The sequence below is a fragment of the Nelumbo lutea genome, chromosome 4 (genome assembly GCF_056320005.1).
Source record: "Nelumbo lutea isolate HS-2025 chromosome 4, American lotus-T2T, whole genome shotgun sequence".
Classification (NCBI taxonomy): domain Eukaryota; kingdom Viridiplantae; phylum Streptophyta; class Magnoliopsida; order Proteales; family Nelumbonaceae; genus Nelumbo; species Nelumbo lutea.
This window is the reverse complement of record NC_142687.1, coordinates 85,906,510-85,930,376: the sequence shown is the minus strand read 5'-3', so window position 1 is coordinate 85,930,376 and position 23,867 is coordinate 85,906,510. Positions and strand designations below refer to the sequence as shown.

General features: G+C 33.4%; 1 protein-coding gene across 1 annotated transcript; it reads left to right on the top strand.

Annotated features, from left to right (window-relative positions):
- The first annotated feature begins 4,594 nt into the window (after nucleotides 1-4,594).
- Nucleotides 4,595-11,853, top strand: LOC148861498 (heparan-alpha-glucosaminide N-acetyltransferase-like protein (DUF1624)). The gene is given in 14 exon segments (XM_088982189.1): nucleotides 4,595-4,636; nucleotides 5,897-5,904; nucleotides 6,316-6,494; nucleotides 6,497-6,575; nucleotides 7,832-7,907; nucleotides 8,003-8,125; nucleotides 8,228-8,344; nucleotides 9,186-9,306; nucleotides 9,433-9,523; nucleotides 10,378-10,444; nucleotides 10,483-10,546; nucleotides 10,637-10,725; nucleotides 11,042-11,187; nucleotides 11,706-11,853. Coding segments are annotated over 12 exon segments (1,260 nt in total). The 5' UTR covers nucleotides 4,595-4,636; nucleotides 5,897-5,904; nucleotides 6,316-6,355.
- The last annotated feature ends 12,014 nt before the right edge of the window (nucleotides 11,854-23,867 follow it).

The window sequence follows — 23,867 nt, the reverse complement described above, 5'->3', positions numbered from 1 at the left end:
ATATGAATATAGGTGTCGATGGACCAAGTTTGGGTTTTTTTTGGTAATAAACTAGTTAATTTTCATTGCAAACATAGGGAATAAGATTACAGAAAGAGGGGGGAAGATCCACCCATTTCGCTAACCAAAGAGGAATCGCATCAATATAAACACCTGACTCTGACAGACTTTTTTTTGCTAGGTTATGAGCTAACATATTGCCTTCCCTTTTGATAAAAGAGAAAGTTAGATCCAAGGTTTTACATTCAACCAAAATATCTTTACAAATAAAGAAAGTGTCCTGAACCCCAAAGAGATCCTAAGAAGCCAAAGCTTGAATTAAAGACAAAAGAGCCCCTGCAAATACTCTTAGCCAGCTTAATTCCTTGAAGACATGCTACAACTTCAGCTTGAAAAGATGAGGCTACTGAAATTGGACCAAAACATACTACTTCACAACAACCAAAATGACTTCTAATCACTGCACCAAACCTACCTTGCCATCATTTACAAAGCTGCCACCCACATTGATTTTCAATTCATTTACTTTTGGAGGCTTCCACAAAAAAAAACTTGACCTTTTTTCTTCAATCACTTGCAAAGAACCTTGCCATTTTTTTTTCAGCAAAATCGTCTTCCTCTCCTTCCAAGCCCTAATAAATGACAATAGAGATGTATTTGGGTTAGGAACCTCATTTTCAAAAATGCATTTGTTTCTACACTTCCATATTGTCCATAACATGAGAGTTGTGTAATTTAGTAGCTCTTCCTTCGTATCTTTCAATTGACTGGGTTGGAACCAATCTAAATTAAAACAAATTTGAATAGATTGGATAGCCCATACATTGAATTGGAATGACCCAAAATGGTAAAAAATATTCATTGGATTGGATTGGACTTGGTCCATATGTAATATGGACACACATTGGACTATATTAGATTGGACCAAATCCAGTCCAATTGACACCCCTAACCACACCTACATAACACAATTGCAATAGTTTATCCATAGTTCAGAACAAACTGTGGGTTGTGGTGTGGTGTGGACCAGTCCACACCCACCAGTTCAAAACACCCCCGAAGGTTGCACGTTGGGATTATTTTTTTCATTGAAATCAAAGTTAGGTTATTTGATTTAAAGAGTTTTTGTTACATTAGGGATACATTTGGCTCATGTTAACTCTAATCCCAATTCCTAAGGGTGTCTAGTACAATGGTATTGTGTAGTGGAGCTAGTGGTGCAACTTGAGTAGACTTGAACTGGGATTTTGTCAAAACATAAATGTCTAAACCCAAACCAATGCAAAGAATGCTAATTCAACTAGTCCAAGTTGCATCTTTAATGGTCACCTGCCCCTGTTGGCACGATTAAACTCGAAACACTTAAGAGGCGTTAGCCAATGTGAATGGCTAGTTTTGTTGTCTAGGACAAAATCATTCGCATTGGTCCAAGTTGCATTTCACACCAACCTCAATACCTCACAGCCTCATCCCATCATGGATTGAGAACGCCTCCCCATGACAAGACAAAGTATGAGAGATATTCTTGATGTGCGGCTGAAACGCATGATACGATTGGTGTGAGGATCGAGCAGATCTAGACTCGTAACTATATAGCACTCCATTGTTATAACTAGAGCCCATATAACGAGTTCGGATCTGCTCCTCACACCGATCGCACAACATCTCTTGGCCTTACATCAGAAACATCTCTCATACTTGTACTTATTATTTATGGAGAGATGTTCCCAATACACGATGAAATGTGGTTGTGAGGTCGGTGTGAAGAGAAAATCCCAATTCCCACACAACACTGGACCCAACTTCACATGGATCGAATGATTAATAGCTCTTCTAAGGTGGGAACATCTAATATGCGATCCACATATCCAACAAACAATGTTGTACTGGTTGAATAGATGCATACACATTGAAAAATCCAAACCTAATCTATTTATATATATTAAAGCGGGATGGGCCTTTGTTAAGGCGACATGCCATTCTCTTCCCGCAAGAAAAGGTATCCATATGTGAAATCGTTTTTTCCGTGCAAAAACAGCGGGATGGGCCTTCCATATAATGAAACCAAACAGTCTGATATAATAAGACAAATTAAGCTTATTTTTCTAAATAACCTTTCAACCGATAGATAATGCAATCTTCTCTCCCAATACAAAAGGACTAATTGAGGTAGCTCCTCTAGTGGCACCCTCAATCGTCGGTTGTTCCAAATCGGTATCCATGACATGTTCTCTATGCAAGTGACTTCAATCTAACGCTGCTCGGCCACCTCGTCGCTAAACTAGAGTTCAACCTCATCGAGTGTTGCAATGAGCTCAATGACAAATATATTGCTCATGGGATCAATGTCCTCAAGGCTTTGTTTGTTAAATCTTCAAGCCTTCATAATTCTATCACTCTTATCTTTAATTCATAGCTTAGCTCATTCGGTAGGTTAGAACCATGCCAATTGGAGAGTTGTAATTTTAGTTGTTTCTTTCGATTTATGTTTCCTACAAATTTAGTTGTTTAATCGATGTAAGAAGTTGGATCTAGAGAACAATTTAACCATTATTTCTATTTGGGTTTATCTTTTTATTGCTTCGTTCTAAATTTCATAGTCCAAATATAACAAAATCTGAACTTTTCGAAGGCTTTATTAATATATTTATTTGATGAGTTCTTGGTTTTTTGGGGGAAAAAAACTTAAACTATAGATTTGAAAATATGTACATCAAGTCCTTGGGAGGGTAATTGTGTCAACACAAATTTCATGCTAAATTTGGAGCACAAAAAAAATGCGGACAAATTCAAAGATTTTTTTTTTTTTGCAGAAATGTAAATGGGATACAAATTCTTTTTTTTTTTCTTTTGACAAAGAAAACACCCTGATTATCTTGTCACAAACACAACCCAAACTTGTACTTGTAGCTTGTTACGAACACGATCCGAAAAACTTGACAATTTGTAGTTGTAGAAATAACTTGCAACGATCAATTGTACATGCACAAGATGGGAGAATTTTCTTTTTTATTTTTTGTTGTAGTAATTTGATGAATCTTTTGATTACAGCAACTCAAAGGCCAGAATTCTTCCACTGACGTGGCGCAGAGCTATAATGGTTTCAAAGCTTTAATGATTGAGGAGCCGAAATTCTAATTCTTCTTCCCTTGATGTTGGTGCAGCCTGTCTCTTCTTCTCTTGAAACTTTAGCAACAATGTCGGTGCTAGACTTCTTTTTCCAAATTTTCTGTCTTCTCCTTCATTTATCTTATTTTTTTATCTTCTCATTTCTATAAAAGAACCTACTCTCCTCTTTCCAATGAGGTCTGTTCTTCTCATCCCATCTCCCCTTTTATAATGAGTTGGGTTCATTTGAAGAGTCCGCCCAACTCCATTCAAATGCATTTAAAATCTTATATGAAAGGAAAACCAATCCTTGACAGCTGTGGCTTCCTTTTAAATGAATTTAATTTAGAGAGGGACCCACAAGATTAATTTGAGATTGCCATATCCAATTTTATTAACATAATCACCTCCACCAATCATAGTTGCAATTTAATTAATCACCATTTAATGTTGATTGACATGGGACCCACAAATTGATAATGTGGTGACCATATGGTTGACTTGTGATTAAGGTAATTAGGTCCTTTAATTGAAGTTAATTTCAATCCTTAGTTGTACTTGGAACCAAGTGCCACTTGGCACATGGTTGGGCCTAGACATAAAAGGAAATCCAATTGACTAGTTGCAACATTCCTTTTTAAATTACATTAATTTGGATGCCATTGAGATCCGACAATATTCAATTTAATTGCTCTTCTCTAGATTGAAATAGCAAGTGAATTGATCCTCCCTTAATTAAGGGGCCATGCTGAACTGATTGAGAACTCATTTGTGAAGAGGTCATTTGGCAATTAGGTGTAATAACACCTCATGAGTAATGTGGTTGGTCAAGATCCAACCCGAATTTCTTCCTCCCTCTTTTTATTTATTATTTATTTTCTTCAATTCATATTGAGCTCCAACACCTTAGGCCAATAAGTTAGAGGGCCCATACATTATTTGGGTCCCACTAAAACCTTCCATCCCATTGGGCCCAACATCAATGATTTACTAAATGAGAAGAGTGTTAACTGGACAAACATCCGATTCCCATTTTACACTCTCATGAATCTACCGGTGTAATAATCCTCTGTGTAAATTTAGATTTACACCGCAAACAAACATAGATGGTAATTGAATTTGTTTTATCTGTCAACTCAACCCCAATCATAGAGAAGGAGATGTTGGCGATAGAAATTTAGACCAGCTACAGTTGAGTCCATGAACCCTTATCCATATTTATGATTGGTTTGTTAAAATAATGTAAGATATTTTGTTGTTTCTCACAGTCCGTGAATCGCAAGCCAATCACATTAAGACTTAAGAAAGGAGCTCTAGCTTCCTCCACAACACAACACACTGAACTAATATTTCGAGAAGCTAAAATTGTGGCCAACTGGTGATAGAGGATGCTGACATGAGTGGTGATACGTCACGCCAACACCGTCTGATGATAGAGGAGGCTGAGAAGCCTGAGATCTCAAATGAAAAGACGCAGACGGTGAAGCGCGTTGCATCACTCGACATCTTCAGAGGCCTCACCGTAGTAGTAATTTAAGGCCGTGTTTGGTTTTCTTTCTTTCTTTCTTTAACTTCCATTGTGATGCTTTATTCTCCTCACTGGCTTTGAATTTCATCAAAATACCTCATAACTCAAATATGTTAAGAATGGAAAATCATTACAGGACCACCGGTCGAAAAGGTCGGTCATGTCAGAATAGTCTATTGATTGATCATTATCGGAGTCCAACAAATAAACCTGCGATGATCATATAGCAATAAGAGTCCAATTTATTTGGTTCCCAAATTGCTCCCCTAGTCCCCTTTATGAGGTGTTTTATCTTGTACATGGGAGATGAGGTCTATTATCATTGGGTAATGGGTACTCGGAAATCAGGGGGAATTAGCTACTCCCTAGGACTGAACGTTCCAACCCTCTATATATGGTGGGTCTCACTTTTATGGTAGGTCCCAATCTTATAGTGAGATGTGTGGTGTTAAAGCATATTGGTAGAGGGTTGAAACATGTTTTATTAATAAAAATCTCTAACTAACTCTTAGCAATAATTAGCGATGCCCTGGCACAACAAAATCAAACATTTAATCTTTTGATATGACCCCGCCTCGAATTAGATGGAGTCAATAGAGGTGTAAATCAGGTCATGTTATCCGCAACCCAACATGATAGTTTGTGGGCCGTGCCAGGCCCGACATGATCGTGTGGACTGTGTTGGGCTTAGAGTTTTAGGTCTATAGGTCGGACCGGCATGGCATGACCGAGTGGCCCGTGCCGCCCGTGGCATGCATGTCAATACGGCCCATATATATTATTTATATATAATATATAAAATAAACTATAATTATATAATAATATATAGTATATAGTATATTAATAAAATAAATAATTGTTTTCAAATTTATTATACTAATTTATTTAATTATTATACATATAAACAATTGTATACATCAAAATTCATATAAAATTAATATTTTTTAGTTTTTTCAAAATTTTAAATAAATAACTTTTGTCCAATCCATGGCCCGACCTGACTCAAGGCCCACAGACCAACCCGACCTGTGGCACAACACAACACGGGTCCGCACGGGCTTGAACTTTGGGTCATGCCGGGCTGATATCCCAAGTTATCGCGGGCCGGCATGGCCCTTTTACACCTCTAGTCTTCAATCTTCATTATGGTGATATTGCAATAATAAATCTGTAGTCATGATCTTTGGTTTTAGCCATGTGCTTAGGTGAATATTGCAACAAACCAAAGCCATGTGCTTAGGTGAAGTGCTACCTCTATAGGACACCGAATCCTATTGCAACACACCATGATGTTGGGCCAATCATGGTGTGTATGATCCATTGACCCATCATGTATGGGCCGTGGTGTACAAGTATTAATATGTATAAGTATAAATACATACAAAATACAAGCTTTTACATTCTACGTATTTGCAGTTGTCTTCTATCCAATTTGAAAAAAGTATGCAATACAAAATACAAGGTTTTACACTCTACATATTTGTATTTGTACTCCTCAATTGAGCCTAATTTTTTAACTCCAATGGACTAATTATGAGAATGGGTTTGACTGTTTGAGCTCTACAAAATCATTTTTTTTAGATTTTTTTGTTTTCTTTTTTTTTTTGGCACCCAAAAGGCATCAGTGTAATTCATCTAAAAGCATGCCAAATACAACCTTAAGGGCAAGTAATGTCTACTTTAACAATGTGGATGATTGTTGAAACGCAATGTACGTAGATGATGATATTGGTGGATGACGCCAAAGGGGAATGGCAAATGATTGGACACACGCCATGGAACGGGTGCAACCTCACTGATTTTGTGATGCCATTCTTTCTGTTCATTGTGGGAGTGGCAATAGCTCTTGCACTTAAGGTTGGTGTCCCCTTCAAGCCATTAGAAAAGTGATTCTTAGAACACTCAAACTCCTCTTATGGGGTCTCATTTTGCAAGGTTGGTTGATATTTTTCCTTCTTTATCCTTAATATGGCTTTCTCTCAAAAGTCGAATCTCCATCTCTCTTTCAATTTCCCTTTTATTTGTAACATGTAAGTACGATTTCTATGTTCAATCTTATCTAAGTTGAGAATAGTCCTAATACTGCGCAATCTGATCCTCCCTACTGGCGAACAGCTTGGACGTCGGACTGGGTAAGTCACATGGCCGAACTACAAGAAAGAAGCAACTAAAGTGTATGGGTTGCTTGACCTAGGGTGGGCACTCTGATGCTTAAGTCAGCGAAGAATTTTGAGAGAGTTAAAAAGCGAGAGAGCTAGGAAACTAGTGAATTGTGAGAGCTAAATCACGCATTCCTCGTGAGGTTGAAGGAGAGGCCTTTACATAGGCAAGCTGTTATGAGACTCATGAAATATCCAAGATCTCCAGCCCGTCTGGTTCGGAGGTGGCTTCACACCTAGAAGTGGACTCCGTGTATGTGGTTAGTGTTTATCCAATCCTGCCCAAAGCAGGCGGGGTGATAACTGGCTCTTTCGACATTGCATTTTGATCCCAGGGAAGTCAAAGACGATAGTCCACTTAAGAAGGGCGTCGGTTGGCACGCCAAGCAGGTCGCTAATCGAACTCGGGTCAGGTTGGCGGAAGCAGGTTGCCTCTTACGCTGACCTAATGTCTTGTTGGGTCGTTCATAGTTCGGCCTACCAAAGTGGTGCCGAGGTCATCAAGGCGGTTACGAGGTGTCTGAAGTGCTCTCGATGTCTGCCTACGTGGTGCTAAGATGTCAAATGACTGCTACAAAATGCTACGTGTCATCACGTCAATAGAGAGCCAAATCGCCCCTCATCAAGCCCATTGATATAAAAGAACTGAATTAAAATTTGTATTAACAACTCTTGCCATGTAGTCACCTATCCTAAAACTTATTTTGTTGGAAACATCTAAAACAATGCAAGTTGGTCATGGTTATGCTAACTTCCTGTCCTAGGATTGTTAATCTACTTGTTTGGGGAATTCCACAAAATGCCTGGAAGTTGCATAGATTCTGCATCTAGATGTGGAAAAAGGTTTATTAGAGCCACTCTACATACTAGATCTATTCAAATATAGATATGGTGGTTAGCTCAAACACTCCATAAGATGAATGTAGATTTGCCTATTTCTACAGGATTAAATTAAAATATTTTGTACATATTACCTTCCTTTCTCACATTTGGTAAAGCCATCTCATATAATGCTCGATACCAACTTTACTACAAGGGGTTACCCTCATGCTCCTAACAAGCTTACTTATGGAGTTGATATGAAAAAGATAAGGTGGTGTGGCATCCTCCTGGTTGGTGAATCATATTTGCTCATTTCAATATAATTTGATTGCATCTTTAATATTATGAAAATGGTTATTGAAATGATATTTATTGCCATTTATAGAGAATTGCTCTTGCATATTTGGTTGTTGCACTGTTGGAGATCTCAACAAAGAGGGCACAAATCGATGATCTATCACTTGTCTGGAGCTCCATATTCAAGTTATACCATTGGCAATGGTAAATAGTTGGATTTGATATGTGTTTGAGGATTCTATCCAACTATGTAGAACTTGTACAAAAAACAATAACCTTCAAAACTTGGCTTTTCTTCTCCATGATTTGTAAGCTTGTTAGCGCATGTGTCCTTGTGGTTTACTTGGCTATACTCTATGGGACATATGTTCCAAATTGGCACTTTACAGTCCATAACAAAAATTACCCTGACTATGGGAAGGTTTTCACTGTAAGTCTTTTTTCTTTAAATCTTACATTGAAATGTAAATATTTTAGAATATCACTATTATACACTTTTTTTGTACATGAAGATGGGATAGAACAAGGCTATGAGATGTACTTGGGAAATAAAATTCTATGGGAAAACTTTGCTCATTCAGAATGGACAAAAAGGCTCCTTTCAAGTTGGATAAGGAAGCAACTTACCAATTTTGATATTTCTTAAATTTCATGTAATAACATGGCTGACTTGGTTTTGTCATTCACCACAGAAATAAGTCTTCTCTCCTTTCATAAAAGTGTGAAGTGAACTCTATGTCCATTAGATGTATCATGTATTGTGACGGAAATTTTACAACAGTTTTAACCAAGTTAATTACAATACATTTTGAATGTACATGCATTTAATAATTTTATGCAATAATTCAGTGAACTGCATGTGGTACATTCCCTCAAATCAATGACATAGGTTGTAAATATCAAACCTAAACATAGGATGCATGATGCAAAGGGTTCTGGTAAACTTCATAGAGAAAGAAGTAAATCTATGTTCAATCATATCTTATCTTTGAAAAAATTTTTTAGCCAAAAAAAAACTTGCTCATGTACATTTTATGCCTTCATCTAATGCATAATGTATCCTGTATGAGACAATGCTTCACATATGTCTCTAACTAATACATGCATGCATTTTCTTGCCAAAATTGTTTGTTTTATTCATATTTATATATTGTGTATATATACTACGAGAGTCATGGTAATAACATTATTGACTAAATTTTGTTTAGGACATCAAATTTCTTTTACATATACAATTAGAAATTGTTTACCATTAAATGACTCTAATTTAGGTAACTTGTGGATTAAGAGGAAGCTTGGATCCTCCATGCAATGCTGTAGGATATAATAATAGAAAAGCATTAGGAATCAATCACATGTATTAACATCCAGCTTGGAGGATATCGGAGGTGTGTATTTTATTATAAAAATAATGTATATCACTCTTTTGTTCCTCTTTTTTTTTCCTTAAAACTTAAAATTACTTGTTTATTATTATTGCAATTGTTCTTGTTCCATCTTTCTAAGAAGTATTGCAAGTTTGTACAGAGAATTCCCCTTATGAAGGGCCTTTTCGAAAAGATGCTCCATCTTGGTGCCAAGCACCATTTGAACCAAAGGGAGTTTTGAGGTATGCCTTGAAACAAGTTTCTATCATCTTGTATATGTTATGCCATCCTCTTTGTTGTCATTACCATATTTTACACATCATAGATACCATGGTTGATCACTACCATAGCTGCCTGGGAACTAGAAATTGGCCAAACTAATTCTCAATTCACTTTGAACAATTCATTAATAATTGTGACTCTATCCAATCATATATTGATTTTTATTAAGGTCAAATATTTTTACCATGATTTTTATTAGTGAAAACAAATTTATTGGAAGCACATGCTATAAATGCTAAGCACTTGTTAATAACCAACAAATTTTGTAGATTATTCAACTTGGAACATATTATGATTTGAGTGAATTTATGTGCAATTGAATCTAGATTCCCAAATTCGTTAGCCATATTACAAATAATGAATTACAATTCAGACACTAGTGTAATTAAACTATAAGCTTGTGAATCATGGTCGCTATGACTATTTGACTTATCGAACACATGTTTCATAAATCATGAATAGCTAATGAGGTCATGGAGAAAAAAAAGAAAAAAAAAGAAGAAGCAGAGCATGCACAATAGGGAGAGACAATAATGCTCACACCTCGTACATCTAATTCTCTCTGCCAATAGAAAATAGAAGGATCTACGTGCTTTAGTGCAAAAAGTAATTGCCAATAGTTCTTTGTTTCTCCGATAAATTAACTATGTTTGATTGCATACATGTAGCAAGAATAGAAATATTAATATTTTTTGCCTTCGTTTCTTACTAAATACCATGCAAATATTGAACTTGTATTGACTTCATATGTTCAATCTTATATTCATTAAAAAAATATGTACATAGATATTATTTTCCATTTGCTGCCTTTCAGCTCAGTTTCATCTATCCTTACTACAATCCTAGGCGTACATTTTGGACATGTTCTTATACATGTAAATGTCAGTTTTACAGTTCCACTTAACACTGGTTAGTCAAGTCCCATTGGATTTTCATGGGGCTCACTTTCCTCATTTTAGGAATCTTTATTCATTTCACAAATGGTAATATATTGGAATGAAGTTTTCATGATTGAAATTGCCTTTAGTTTTATTTTTGCATCAACTTTAGTAATGTGTTTCACTTTTTTGCAGTTATACCATTAAACAAACAGTTGTACAACTTTAGTTATGTTTGTCTCACAGCTGGTGTAGCAGGATTGTTGTTATCAACCTTCTATATTATGATATGCCTAGCTATACAATTGATTCTAAATTAGATGTGTAATATTTCAGACTAACCAACCACTATGTGGTCGATTAATAGGCCCTAATGTTACACTTTAAGACAACTATACCATTGTAATTATTAACTAAGACCAAGGCAAAGTAAAATTATTACTTGCATTGAGGATCTCTTATTTGATTTTGCTAAGTTCATTCTCATTCTTGTATTAGTGAACAATGGATTTTAGAATTTCCCTTTATTGTCACAACTCATCAATTATATATTCATGAAAAAACTAACTCATCAATAATCCAAAACTTACACTATTATACCAGGTTGACATTTTGGGGTTCCAATACCTGTTTTTGCCATTAGAATGGATTGGCATGAATGCAATGCTTATTTTCGTGATGGCAACTAAAGGCATCTTTGCTGGATTCATTAATGGGTGGTATTATGATGATCCCCATAATACACTTGTAAGTCTCCAAGGCATGGCATAATTGGAGTTATTCAGTTAATATAATTATTACAGACTCTATACAAATTATTAAATGCTCAATGCCACTTATTTGGCTATCCATTAAAAAAATCTAGATTCAAACTAATTGGGTCATCTTCTGTATTTGGTTCTATTCTGTTGGGCTACAAATTGTATGGTACAAATTCTATGGCACGCCATGTTAGGAACTAACCCTATCAACTTTGTGCAAAAAAATATGCCAAAAGTTATATAGGGTAATGGACATTTTAGCTTGCACAAGATGTTTAATGTTTATTGATACTGATTTCGCTACCCAATGACCACATCTCATCCAACAAATTGGGTTATTATTTGTTTAATTGTATATGAATGGCCAAACCATACAATGTATTTAGTATACATACAGATGGATATGTACCAGATTCCAAAATACCATTATTACTATTCTTCAGAGTTGTTGCTTTGTTTTCCATATACTATGTATTAATTACTGCAAATAAATCTATTGAACGTGTTTATTGGATTCAAAAGCACATCTTCATACGAGTATGGCATTCAAGACGTGAGGGCATTGTTCTCTATGTAATCTTTCCAGAGATCCTATTCTGTGGTGTTATTGTTGGCATTTTGCACTGGTTGGGCATTTGTTGTAAACTTTAGCTACTCATGTCAAATGTTTTGTAAAAACTAAAAAAACTTATATTCGTTTTCTTAAGAATTGTGAATTTTGCTCTCGATCCCTATTCATGGAGAGTTCAAATGTATATATTTTATTAATATCTTTATGGAAGCTATGATGGTTTATTAATTGAAGAAAGATTCACACAATCTCTGTTATTATTAAGGAATAAAATTAAACCTAAGGAATGTTTGGGAAGGTATTAACATGCATTGTTATTGAGGAAATGAAGTTTTCAACTTTTCTTTCAAGTTAACAAGCGGATTGCCAGTTCATGTTTTGGTTGCAATAATATGGTAAGATTTCCTTGTGCATAGGACATGAGAAAGTAAATTCTTAACAATTAGGAGGCTGGTCTTATTCATTCACACACACACACACACACCCCTCATGCCCACCTAAAGTTCTGGCCTGACTTGTAATTTTTATTTTCATAGTTTTCCTAACATATTATTAAGGACACATTAAACTGTGAACAAAAATTAATTGGAAGTATCTTTTTTAATATGATTCATTAACTAAATCAATGTTGTGGTTTTGTTATTCAAGTCATAGTTATGAAAACTAGGCCAAGTTGGGAGGTTGACCTATAATACCTAAGAATCATCATAAACAAATTTGGTTATCTGTTGAATTGGATTTTACAAACTTGACTACAATAACTATGATGATTTGTATAATGATGATAATAGACCTGCTCACAATGGAATGTTGATACTCCTCTAACAAAAATGACAATAGGCCTTTAGAAAAGGAAAATGGAGGCTGATATTAGATATCTACCTTGATCTACATTAAATAGATTCTCATCTTCCATTATTTTAAATTCAATGGTTCAAACAATAATGATGTATACATACTTGTAGCCATGATTGATGTAATTTGTTTAAACTTGGATCTTATCTTCTTTTCTTGTGAATGAGAATTACACCAAATCCTTTATGCTATGAGACAACTTTGGAGAAACCCATAAAAGGAATGGGCTAGATTGTTCACTCATCAATAGTATTATAATACTAGCCTTGTGTGGTTAAACTAGCCCAATTACCATATTAATTCCCTACACTTTCAACTAGATAATGTAAAATAGCAAGAACTGATTTGAATCCCAAACCATCCAATCCAGGATCAATCAACATATGAGAATTCCTTCGACTCAAATTATAAAAGTTGGTTGAAATGTGAATTGTTTGACCAAATTTATTATAGTTAAAATGATGAATGTGTGATGGATGAAGATATTTGTAAAATACATAAGGAATACAAAATTGTATTAAAAACTCATGTTATTGTCATTGTATAGTTGATGTTGATTACTTTTTCACTAATAATGACTATGAAAATATAAAAGAAAGCATAAAAAAGGTTAATGTGAACATGAGAAATTCTGTGTATAAGTAAAGATTGAAATTGGTAAACTTATAAATTTTACTCTGAAGGCTAGTTACCTTATCTTCCCCCCAACCAATTTTGCAATAGGAAAAAGAAGAGAAATTATGTTTCGGTTATAGTTGTTAGTTCTAAGCTATTGCTTCATTTTTTTACTATATTTTTGTTAGTAGTTTCCATTATTCTATGATATTTATCAAAATCATCAAATTTTAAGTCAAGAACAAATGTTTCATAGTGGAAAGTGTAATAAGAACCTAGTAAAGGAACCTATGCATGTGCATTGATGCAAAAGCATGAAAAACAAAAAAGAAGAAACAACATCAACAACAACAATGGTTTAATTGCTAAAGAGAATTTGCATGTGAGGGAGAGAACTTTAAGGGAGGAAAATTATATTTAGAATGGGGAAAGTAAAAGATAAGAGATATAAGAGAACTTATGGGACAAAAAAACTATGGTGCAAGTCGAGTACCTGATTTGAAGAATTTACACTGTATTGGGCTTGAGATTTTGGGCTAGGCCTATTGAAATTTTAACAATTTCCTAACCTAAGCCTACCCAATTTGCACTCCTAATAAAACAATGGGTTGAAGAGAGAAAGTAGGAATTTAAGGAATTATAAACAAATTAGGAGAATGAGGACTATAATGATTGATCACCTGGCATTGGAAATAAAAAGAAAATAAAAAGCAAAATATATCAATAAAAAATGGATGGAACACATGACTAATCTCACCTGAAAATTTAAATTTACAAAAATTATTGACAAAATTCATAAAAAAAAACTCTATAGAGTGGCAAGTAAGCATATCCCCTACTATAATATATGGTAATGGTATAAATGCCTCATCATCATCATCATCATCATCATCCAAGCCTTATCCCAACTAAATGGGGTTGGCTACCTGGATCTTGTTTTAATATTCTATTTTGTTTAATTCCATGTCAATTGTTAAATTATGAAGTCAAGGTTCAAAGTATTGATACACCCGATAGGAGGTGCATCGATAATAAAAACCATGCACTTTTTTTTCAACAATTGGTTTTTGGGTAGGTTTTCATATATTTTTTTATTAAAAAAGAGCAGGCTTTTATATACGGGGTCGTATCTTATCAAAAGTTTGATCATTGTTATGAGTGCTTGACCATATAAGCTTTTTGTCCCTTTTAACTTGCAATATATCACTTTTGATGTATTGATAATAAAAACATGCGCTTTTATATATATTTTTATTAAAAAAGGGTATGCTTTTATATACAAGGATTATCTTATCAAAATTTTGATCATTGCTATGAGTGCTTAAATCATTCTTATTACTTTGACCATGTAACTTTTTTGGTCTACCCCAAGCCTTTTTACCCTTTCAATTTGCAATATATCACTTGTTATGGGTGTTGTCAATGGCCTTTTATGCATATGACCAACCATCTTAGTCAACTTCTCTCGTTATATAATCTATTAGAACTACTTTTAGGTTTGTTTGAAATTCAAATAATTTTATTTTTTGCCATGTCCTTTTTAGTTTTTCTTTATTCATTTCACAACAAGTCATTTATTTACCTATTTATTGGTTGTCCAACACTTTGTTCCATACAAAACAACTGAACTTATAGCCATTATGTAGATTTTATTTTTTATTTTTTATGCAAATAGAATTTCTGTTTTACTTTAAGTGGTATTTGCCTATTAAATAAGACTTTGGATGCTCAAATGATAATGTCTGTCAAACTATAAACCATCACCAAGTCACTAACTCATTATATCCAAACAGACCAAACCTACTTGAAATATTTTATTGTTTTCTTCTTCTTCTTCTCTCCTAACCTCTTCCCCCTCATATTTATAGCTTAATTTAGAATTTTAAGCACTCTTAGGATGAAACATTTCCTATGATAAATATTGGTCTTTTTAATATTTGCCAACTAATGGTCTCTATGGTTTGTTTATGTTCCCAAGTTGGTCCAACCCATTTGCATTCCATGGTAAATAAAATAAAAAATTGGGTGAGCCCACTTTCCAAAGTTGCAATTCGAACTACTTGAGTTAAAGAATTACAACTATTTAGGCTCGGGTTTGGGTTTAAGCCCATTCAAAATGATTCCTGTTTGAATATTTTTAACAAGCATGTTATGCTTATTTGGTATATAGTGTGAAGCTTTTTTTGGACTAAAATTATCCTATATTTCTTTGTTTGAGAAATGGTATAAGAGTCATTTTATTATAGCTTTAATACTAGCTCTAATAGTTACTATAATGGCCATATTTGTGTATTTAATCCATATCCAATTGTACTTTCCACCTTATTTAATTCCCTCACATTAAGTTTTATACTTAAAGGTATTAACTCCCATTTTCTCTTATTAAATCCTATACTTAAGTTATTTTTTCACCAATAAATGGTACTAATTAGATCTATGTCAATAATTTTAACAATATAAACTCATATATTTTAAATCTGGCTAAAAAATAAAAGCATTCTTTATCAAAATGATGGCTAAGCAATTTAACCATTCGAATCAAATTGATAAACATATGAAGTCGTAGTTAGGCAATAAAATTTTTTTAAATAGTAATAAATATAGAAAAATTAGACTTTATGGTATTTCTATTAATTAAATTAAAAAAAAACTATAATAAAAATGATTAATTTTATTGATAATGAAAATGAAATACATACTCTAGAACTGACAAAAAATGAAATTATTTTACTATTTTGCAAAGATCAATAGTTTAGCTTTTGTGTCAAATGTATTAACATTTAATGTCATAAATAAATAATAAAATATAAAAATATAAAAATGAAAACAAAAACATAAATGTTGTAAAGAAAACATTGGGAGCTTGTATAATATTAATTAATTATCGTATTAAGCAAAAAGTAAGTGTAACATATTGGAATTATTTTTACACAAAAATATAAAACAAATGTAGAAAAATTGAACACATCTATAATTCTATATTTACACTACTATTAAAAATATAAATAAAATTGTGGAACTTTGTTTTGACTAAAATCAATGTTTTAAAAGCCAACCCAAAAATGGATCTGCTTTCACTTCTAGCTTTCGAGCCAATGGTTCAACCATCTTTACAACAATGTTTGCCCTCTTTTTACATCTTTCTAAATCTCTCTCAAATCCCAAATCATTTTGATTCATTGGTATCTCAAATTTTAATACAAGATTAGTGTTTGATCTCTCATCTCTTGCATCAATTTTCAATTTCTTCATCGGAGTTGCATTTTTTTGTAGTTACACCTTAAAAAGAATCACAGAAATGAGAAAACTCAAAATTAAAATGGAATAACTAAAAACCCTAACTAATTATAGTCATTTGGAATAATCAAACAAGATTTGAGATATGAAAGTTTCTTTCATCATTTTTTTTATTTTCTAATTTATATTTAAAATTTTAAAAAATTAGAATTAGTTTGAAAGCAACCCGAGAACCATTAATTGGGTCAAACATTTTAACGGTTAAACTATCTGAATCAATGGTTCTCTTACCATTTTCAACATTTTTTTTCTTTTGCAAAATTATAGTTTATGGCCAAAACAGTACCGGTGACCTAACTAGTTCCCGAGCCAAAATAGTTCAACCATTTGATCTGGTCTGATTTTTAAAATGTTGACTAAAATACTCATTTTTAAATTTAGTCACTATTTAATTATAAGGTTTAAATTGTAAATTGAACTACTACTTCTCACCTTATTCAATTTCCTCTATTTAAATCTTACATTTTTCTAATAAATGAACAAAAGAAAAAACATCTATAATATATATATAAAAGTGTGGATGCAGAGTGAAAGTTTTTTGGACTAAAATTGCCCTCTATTTCTTTATTCGATAAAGGGTGTGAAAGTCATTTTATTACAGTTTTAATGCAAACTTTTGATGGCTACTAAAATACCCATATTTGTCTATTTATTTCATCTCTAATTGTAAGGGATAAAAATGTAACTACAATTATTACTTTCCAGCTTATTTAATCCCCTCACATTAAGTCTTATACTTAAAAGCATTAACTCTCATTTTCTCTTATTAAATCCTATACTCAAGTTATTTTTCACTAATCAATGATATTAATTAGATCTATGCCAGGGGAATTGGTGTTTGTGGTTAGCTGTTAGTTATTGGAATACCAAAGGTGGGATTCAATCTCATGTTTAGGGCTACTTCTTTATGCAAAAATCTCTTCAAACCGACAACCTAATTCATGTCCTCTGCAAGCTTTTTCTGAAAGACTGGATGTTGTTTTTTATGGGATGAAGTAAAATCATTCTAGCTGTTGTGAATCTCATAGAACTAACCTTCGATTTGAAGACTCGTTAGAGTGGAGCTCTACGTACACTTTCATCATACTACTATGGAATGATTCATCATCTACTTACTTAGGGAGTATCTCTTTTACTATAGATATAATCGATCTTTCCTTATTTCTAGTTGCGTTTATGTTCTTATCTTATTTAATTTGTTTTTCTAATTGTCTTTTAACTCTTCTTTTTTTATTCTAGTTTAGTTACTTTTCATCTTTAGTTAGCCTCAAGCCTTTCATCTTAGTCTTAGTCTTTTCATGTCAATCCTTTCGATTTCCAACAATTTTTTATGTAACAACTCGTTTTTCTTTATTCTTCCCTGCCACTTGGAAGTGACTGCCTTTAGGTGTGGTTAGGTGGCGATTTTACTTCCCATTTATTACGTTTTCTTTCTTCCAAACTTTCTTCCTCCCCATCCCTTCATGTTTCTCTCTTCATGTTTTTTTTGTTCTTCCCCTAACTAGTCTGTTTCCTTTCTACCTTCTCGATTTTTCTCTATGGAAGACTTAGAAACCTTAAATGAAGCTTTTCGAAATATGCTTAACGAAAACAACTTGCCTAGTATTGAGCTTGTTGATATTCAACCCCACTTGCCAAAAAACCATCATGAAAATTGGACCTTTTCTTTTATCTGTAGATTATTCCCTCATCTAATCGACCAATTTTAGGACCTAGAAGAAGGAACTTACTCTCTCTGGAATCTTGGTCCTAACTGCCTTCTAATGGCTCCTTTTTAGTGATGACACTTTAGATTAAGATTTCGTTATGAAGATGATTTCATTCAAATTCGTGACAATGGCCCTTGGATTCTTAATGGACAATGGATCATCCTCAAACCGTGGGTGCCAGGAAGACCTCAGCATGAATGGCATCTAAATCAAATTGAACTCTGGGTACAACTACATGATCTCTCGTATGAAATTCTTTCAAAAGGTGTAGGGCATCCCCTCTTTGAAAGAATTGGTCCCACCCGTGAAATAGCAGTTATTCAAAATTATATCCGAGCAAAGGTGCTTGTTACTATTGACCAACCCCTAAAAGTATGTTGTTTTTATAGTGCCACTCATTGAGTGGTTTATCGTTATAAGGATCTTCCTGCTACTTATTATATTTGTGGTCGAGTTAGTCATTTATTTCGAAGATGTTCTCAGTCTATACCTCATGTCTTTGGACAACCATTTGAATAATACTTTAATCAAACAGTCATGCGCCTTCCTGGACCCTGGCTACATGTAGAAATTCCTATGAGGCGTAACTAGCATCGACCCTCATTTCGTACTTTTGTTCACATTCCGGTTCCACCAAACTCTTCTCCAACAACCACTCCACTGGTTTCTACTCCAATTGCTCTACCACACTCATCTCACCCAACTAATACTATTTTAGCTCGTGTTACTTCTTCAGAAGTCTTTTCTACTCATTCCACTAGTACTCTTTCTATGATGAGAGTCTCCTCAGAAACGTTTCATCTTGCTGAACATGCCCAACATCTTTTAACCTATTTATTTTCTTCCTCTTCCATGGGTCCTTTTTCTCGAGGAAAACGACCTTGGATTGGCCTTCTTCAACATTTGGAAATGGAAAATTCTCGCGATCTCCCTATCAATGACCGACCAGAATCTTCCCATAGTAACCAAATCGAACGTATCTTATATGTTATCCACCCCAATCTGGAAAATGAGACGGCTCTGACAGTTCTTACTCCAACTATAATGTCCGTTGAAGATAATCTAGAGGCTAACACAAATTTGGTCCGTTTTTTTTTCTTTTCAATTACGTTTCTTCTACAAAGGGCGATGGTGGCTGGCCTACAACAGCCACACGACAGCCAATGTTAATTATGAGTTGAAACTGTCATGGGCTTGAACGCCCCAAGGTAGTTCAAGGTTTAGGAATTTTGGTTAAAAACTTTAATCATGATTTTATTTTCCTTTGTGAAACCAAAATTCTTGCTAAAAAGATGCAATTGCTAGCTGACCATTTTCATTACTCTAATTCGTACTTACTTCCTCCTAAAGGTTGAGCAGGAGGATTAGCCGTCTTTTGGAAAATGGTTTTCCTGTTTCTATCTTTTTGAGTGACCCGAGGTACGTTTTTCTGAACATATCTTCACCTCCTATTTTGGGTAATTGGCTGCTTGGTTTTTTATTTATGGACCTTCAATTAAAGCCCATAGAAATAATTTTTGGTCCCAATTAAATCAACAAATTCAAAGCTTTAATTGTCCTTTTTTACTTATTGGAGACTTAAATGAAGCAGACCACATCACAATCCAATACCCTTTTTCCCTTTAATAGAACTACTAGACTTTCTTCTACTCAATACCGTACCTTGATCCTTGATCATAATCTTATTGAAATATATATTCAAGGCGATAGAATGAGTTGGTCCAATAAGAGATCTATAGGTTTAATTAATATAACTCTAGATAGAGCCTTAGCTAGCCCATACTGGATCTTAACCTTTCCTCATGCAACTCCCAATATTTTTACTCGATGGGGTTCTGATCATCATCCTTTAATCATTGATATTTTCCCAAAGAGAGATCAACACCTTAAACCCTTCAAATTTTTTGAAATGTGGCTTTCAGATGAATCTTGTAAATCTGAGATTTTGAATGGTTGGAATTCCTCTGTGTTTAGATATGTGGCATTCTGAGTCTTTTCAAAGATATACCAAATTAAGAAAAATCTCATTAATTGGAAGAAAATCAAATTTACTAATCCCCACCATCTTTTGAATCAATTGGAATCCCAGATACTTTAGTGTGAACAAAATACTCCTTGGAACCAGATGGAATTAAATTCTCCATACAAGAAATACGATGAAGCACTTGTTCAAATTGAAAGTTTTTAGAGACAAAGATCCAAACAATTCTGGCTGAATTTTGGAGATAGAAATACTAATTATTTTCATAAAAGCACAATCTATCGTGAAAGAAGAAATGAAATTCAATGAATCCAAAATAACCAAGGGACAAGGGTGTCTGGTCATAAGGATATAACTGACACCTTTATTGGTTATTTCTTAGTGTTATTTCATAATTGTTCCTCCCCTAATCTAGACTCTATCTTTGATTTTTTCACCCCACCATAATTGAGGAAGATAATCAAATGTTAACTGTTGTCCCTTTTGAAGAGATCAAATCAACTCTATTTAGTATAAGGAGTCTAAAATCTCCTGGACCAGATGACATGCATGCCCTGATATACAAAGAATTTTGGGATGTGATGCAAGATGATATCATAACTTTTTTTCTAAAGAGTTCTTCCAAAATAGAAAACTTTTAAAATGTCTCAATCATACATTTATCTGTCTCATTCCCAAAAAGGAAAATTGTACCATAGTTCAGGATTTCCATCCAATTAGTCTTTGTAATGTGCTGTACAAAATCCTTTCAAAAATTCTAGCTAATAGACTTCGTACTGTCCTGTATAAATGCATATCTCCTAATCAATCAACCTTTATCCCAGGCCGTCAAATGTTGGACAATGCCATTATTGCCTATGATATGTTCCACTACCTGAAACATCATAAAAAAGGTACAAGCTTTGTAGCTATTAAATTATACATGGAAAAAGCCTATGATCGTCTTGGGTGGTATTTTCTCCTTGAAATCCTCAAAGTTTTAGGTTTTGTGCCAAATTTCTGTCAAATCATTCACGAATGTATTTCCTCGATCTCTTATTCAATTCTCATTAATAGTGCCATAGAGGCCCGGATTTTACCCACTAGAGGTATCAGGCAAGGAGATCCTTTATCTCCTTACCTCTTCATTTTTGCCATGGAATACTTCAGTTGTATGATTTCTAAAGCTGAAAACAACAATCAAATCCAAGGTTTAAAAAATTCACCTCAGGCCCCTACCATCTCTCACCTTCTATTTGCTTATGACATTCTTCTTTTCTTGAGAAGCCATAGAGATGAATTGGACTCTATGAAATCTCTTCTCCACTAATTTCAAAATCTTTTAGGTCAGCTCATTAATTTGGACAAACCTGGTATTTATTTTAGCAAAAATACCCATTCAAAACACCAATGTATGATTAGGAGATAGCTCCAAATGAAAGCTCTTCCTACAAACTCAAAATATTTGGGTCTCCCTCTAATTTAGGGACGTAACAAACATTTCCAATTCTCTTTCCTTTTGGATAATCTTAAGAATAATCTCAATAAATGGAAAGCTTCCACCATTAGTCAAATAGGTAAACGAGTACTGATACAGTTAGTCATTCAATCAATTCCATCTCATTCCATGTCTCTAGCTCAATTACCTAAGAAAACAATTACTGAAATTGATCAAATCATTAAGAATTTTTGGTGGAATAAATTTGAAAAAAAAATCCCCATCCTTATCATTGGGCTCCTTGGAATAAACTAACTATTCCTAAATCAGCTAGTGGATTAGGTTTTCGACAAACAAAATTAATCAACTGTGTCCTTCTCAAGAAACTTGCTTGGAGATTTCTTAATAGTCAACAAAATTGGTGGGCACAACTTTGGAAATCCAAATATCTTTCTCGTAATATAATTTTTCCTTACAAAATTCCTCATTATAACTCTTGTTTTTGAAAATATTTAGCACCTAAATTGAAAAATCTTTTCTTAGATGTAGGATTTCTAGTCTCCATCTCTTCTATAGAAAATATCATCCAAATTTCTTGAATTCAAGAAAATAATACTTTCCAATTAATTAATCAACCTATTTATGATCATTTAACAAATACAAATTTCTCTGATCTCATAATAAATGGTTATCAGAATACTTCCTTAATCCAAAATCAATTTGATTCTCACCAGATATCTCAAATTCTAAATGCTCCCATTTTACCTGCAAATACTCACATTCATTGGATTTGGACTAAACATTCATCTAGGAAATTTGAAACTTCAACTACTTATACTACCTTGATTCAAGATTCTCTTCTTGTTCTTTTTGATCAGGATAAATTTTGTACCAAATGGATCTAGAAACTTTCTTGTCCCCCAAGATATCAACTTTTTTTATGGAGAATTACCCATAACTATGCACATGTAAAGGCGAAAATTCTTCTTGACACTCAAGATTTATCATGTGCCATTTCTCAACAACAATTTGAAACCCTAAATCACCCCTTCATTGAGTGTCCTTTTACAAAATATGTGCTCTTTGCTTCTCCCTAGAATATCAATATTATGGAAATAGTTCATTCATCTTGGATTGACTATATCATTCATATTGAACACAAGAGTCCAGATAAAGATACTTTTCGGTTAATGGTTTCTTGGTTTGCTATTGCCTTATATTACATTTGGTATGCTAGAAATGAGAAGATTTTTAAAGATTTAAATATTTATAATATTTGGGTTATTAGGAAAACTAATTCTATCTTTCAGGCAATTCAAGGCTCTCATCCATAGTTTGATTCGGATATAGACTTTCCACCTTAACCGTGTTTAAGTCTTAAGCTTTATACTGATTGTCTCATTTTTACTGGTGCAGGAAAAATTAATCACTCTTTATTCTCCTATGGGATTGTTATACTGAATATTCATATACAATGTATTCAAATTTTAGGAGGAAGGAAGAAATTACAATCTGTAGAAGAAGTTGAACTTTTTGCAATCCATCAATGAAGCATCTTTGTACAACAACTTGGAAAATCTCACCCAATTTTTTGTTCAGACTCTCAAGTTGTAATCAAAGTTTTTCAAAATCAATCATCACTTCATTGGTCGTCTTTAAGACTGCTAATAGATACTCATAATCTACTTTCTAACTTTAGTTCTTTTCAACTTTTGTATATTAATAGGATGTATAATGTTCTTGCTCATCAAGTAGCAAAGTGGAGTAAACATACTATATAGGAACATGTTTCGTTACCTTCTTATCCTCTTTCTGCAAATAGTGTCCAAAACTTTGTAATTTGTTCTTTTTGTTAATATATATTTTGATTTACTTGTCAAAAAAAAAAAAGATCTATGCCAATAATTTTAACAATATAAACTCATATATTTTAAAACTAGCTAAAAAACAAAAACATTCTTTATTCAAGTGATGACTAAGCAATTCAACCATTCAAATCAAATTGATAAACCTATGAAGTCATAGTTAGGCAATAAAACTTTTAAAATATAAATAAATATAGAAAATTGCAAAAATATAGAAAAAAAATAGACTTTATGATACTTTTATTAATCAAATTAAAAAAGTAATTATAATAAAGAGAATTAATTTTAATGATAATGAAAATGAAATACATACTCTAGAACTAACCAAAAATATAATTATATTACTATTTGACAA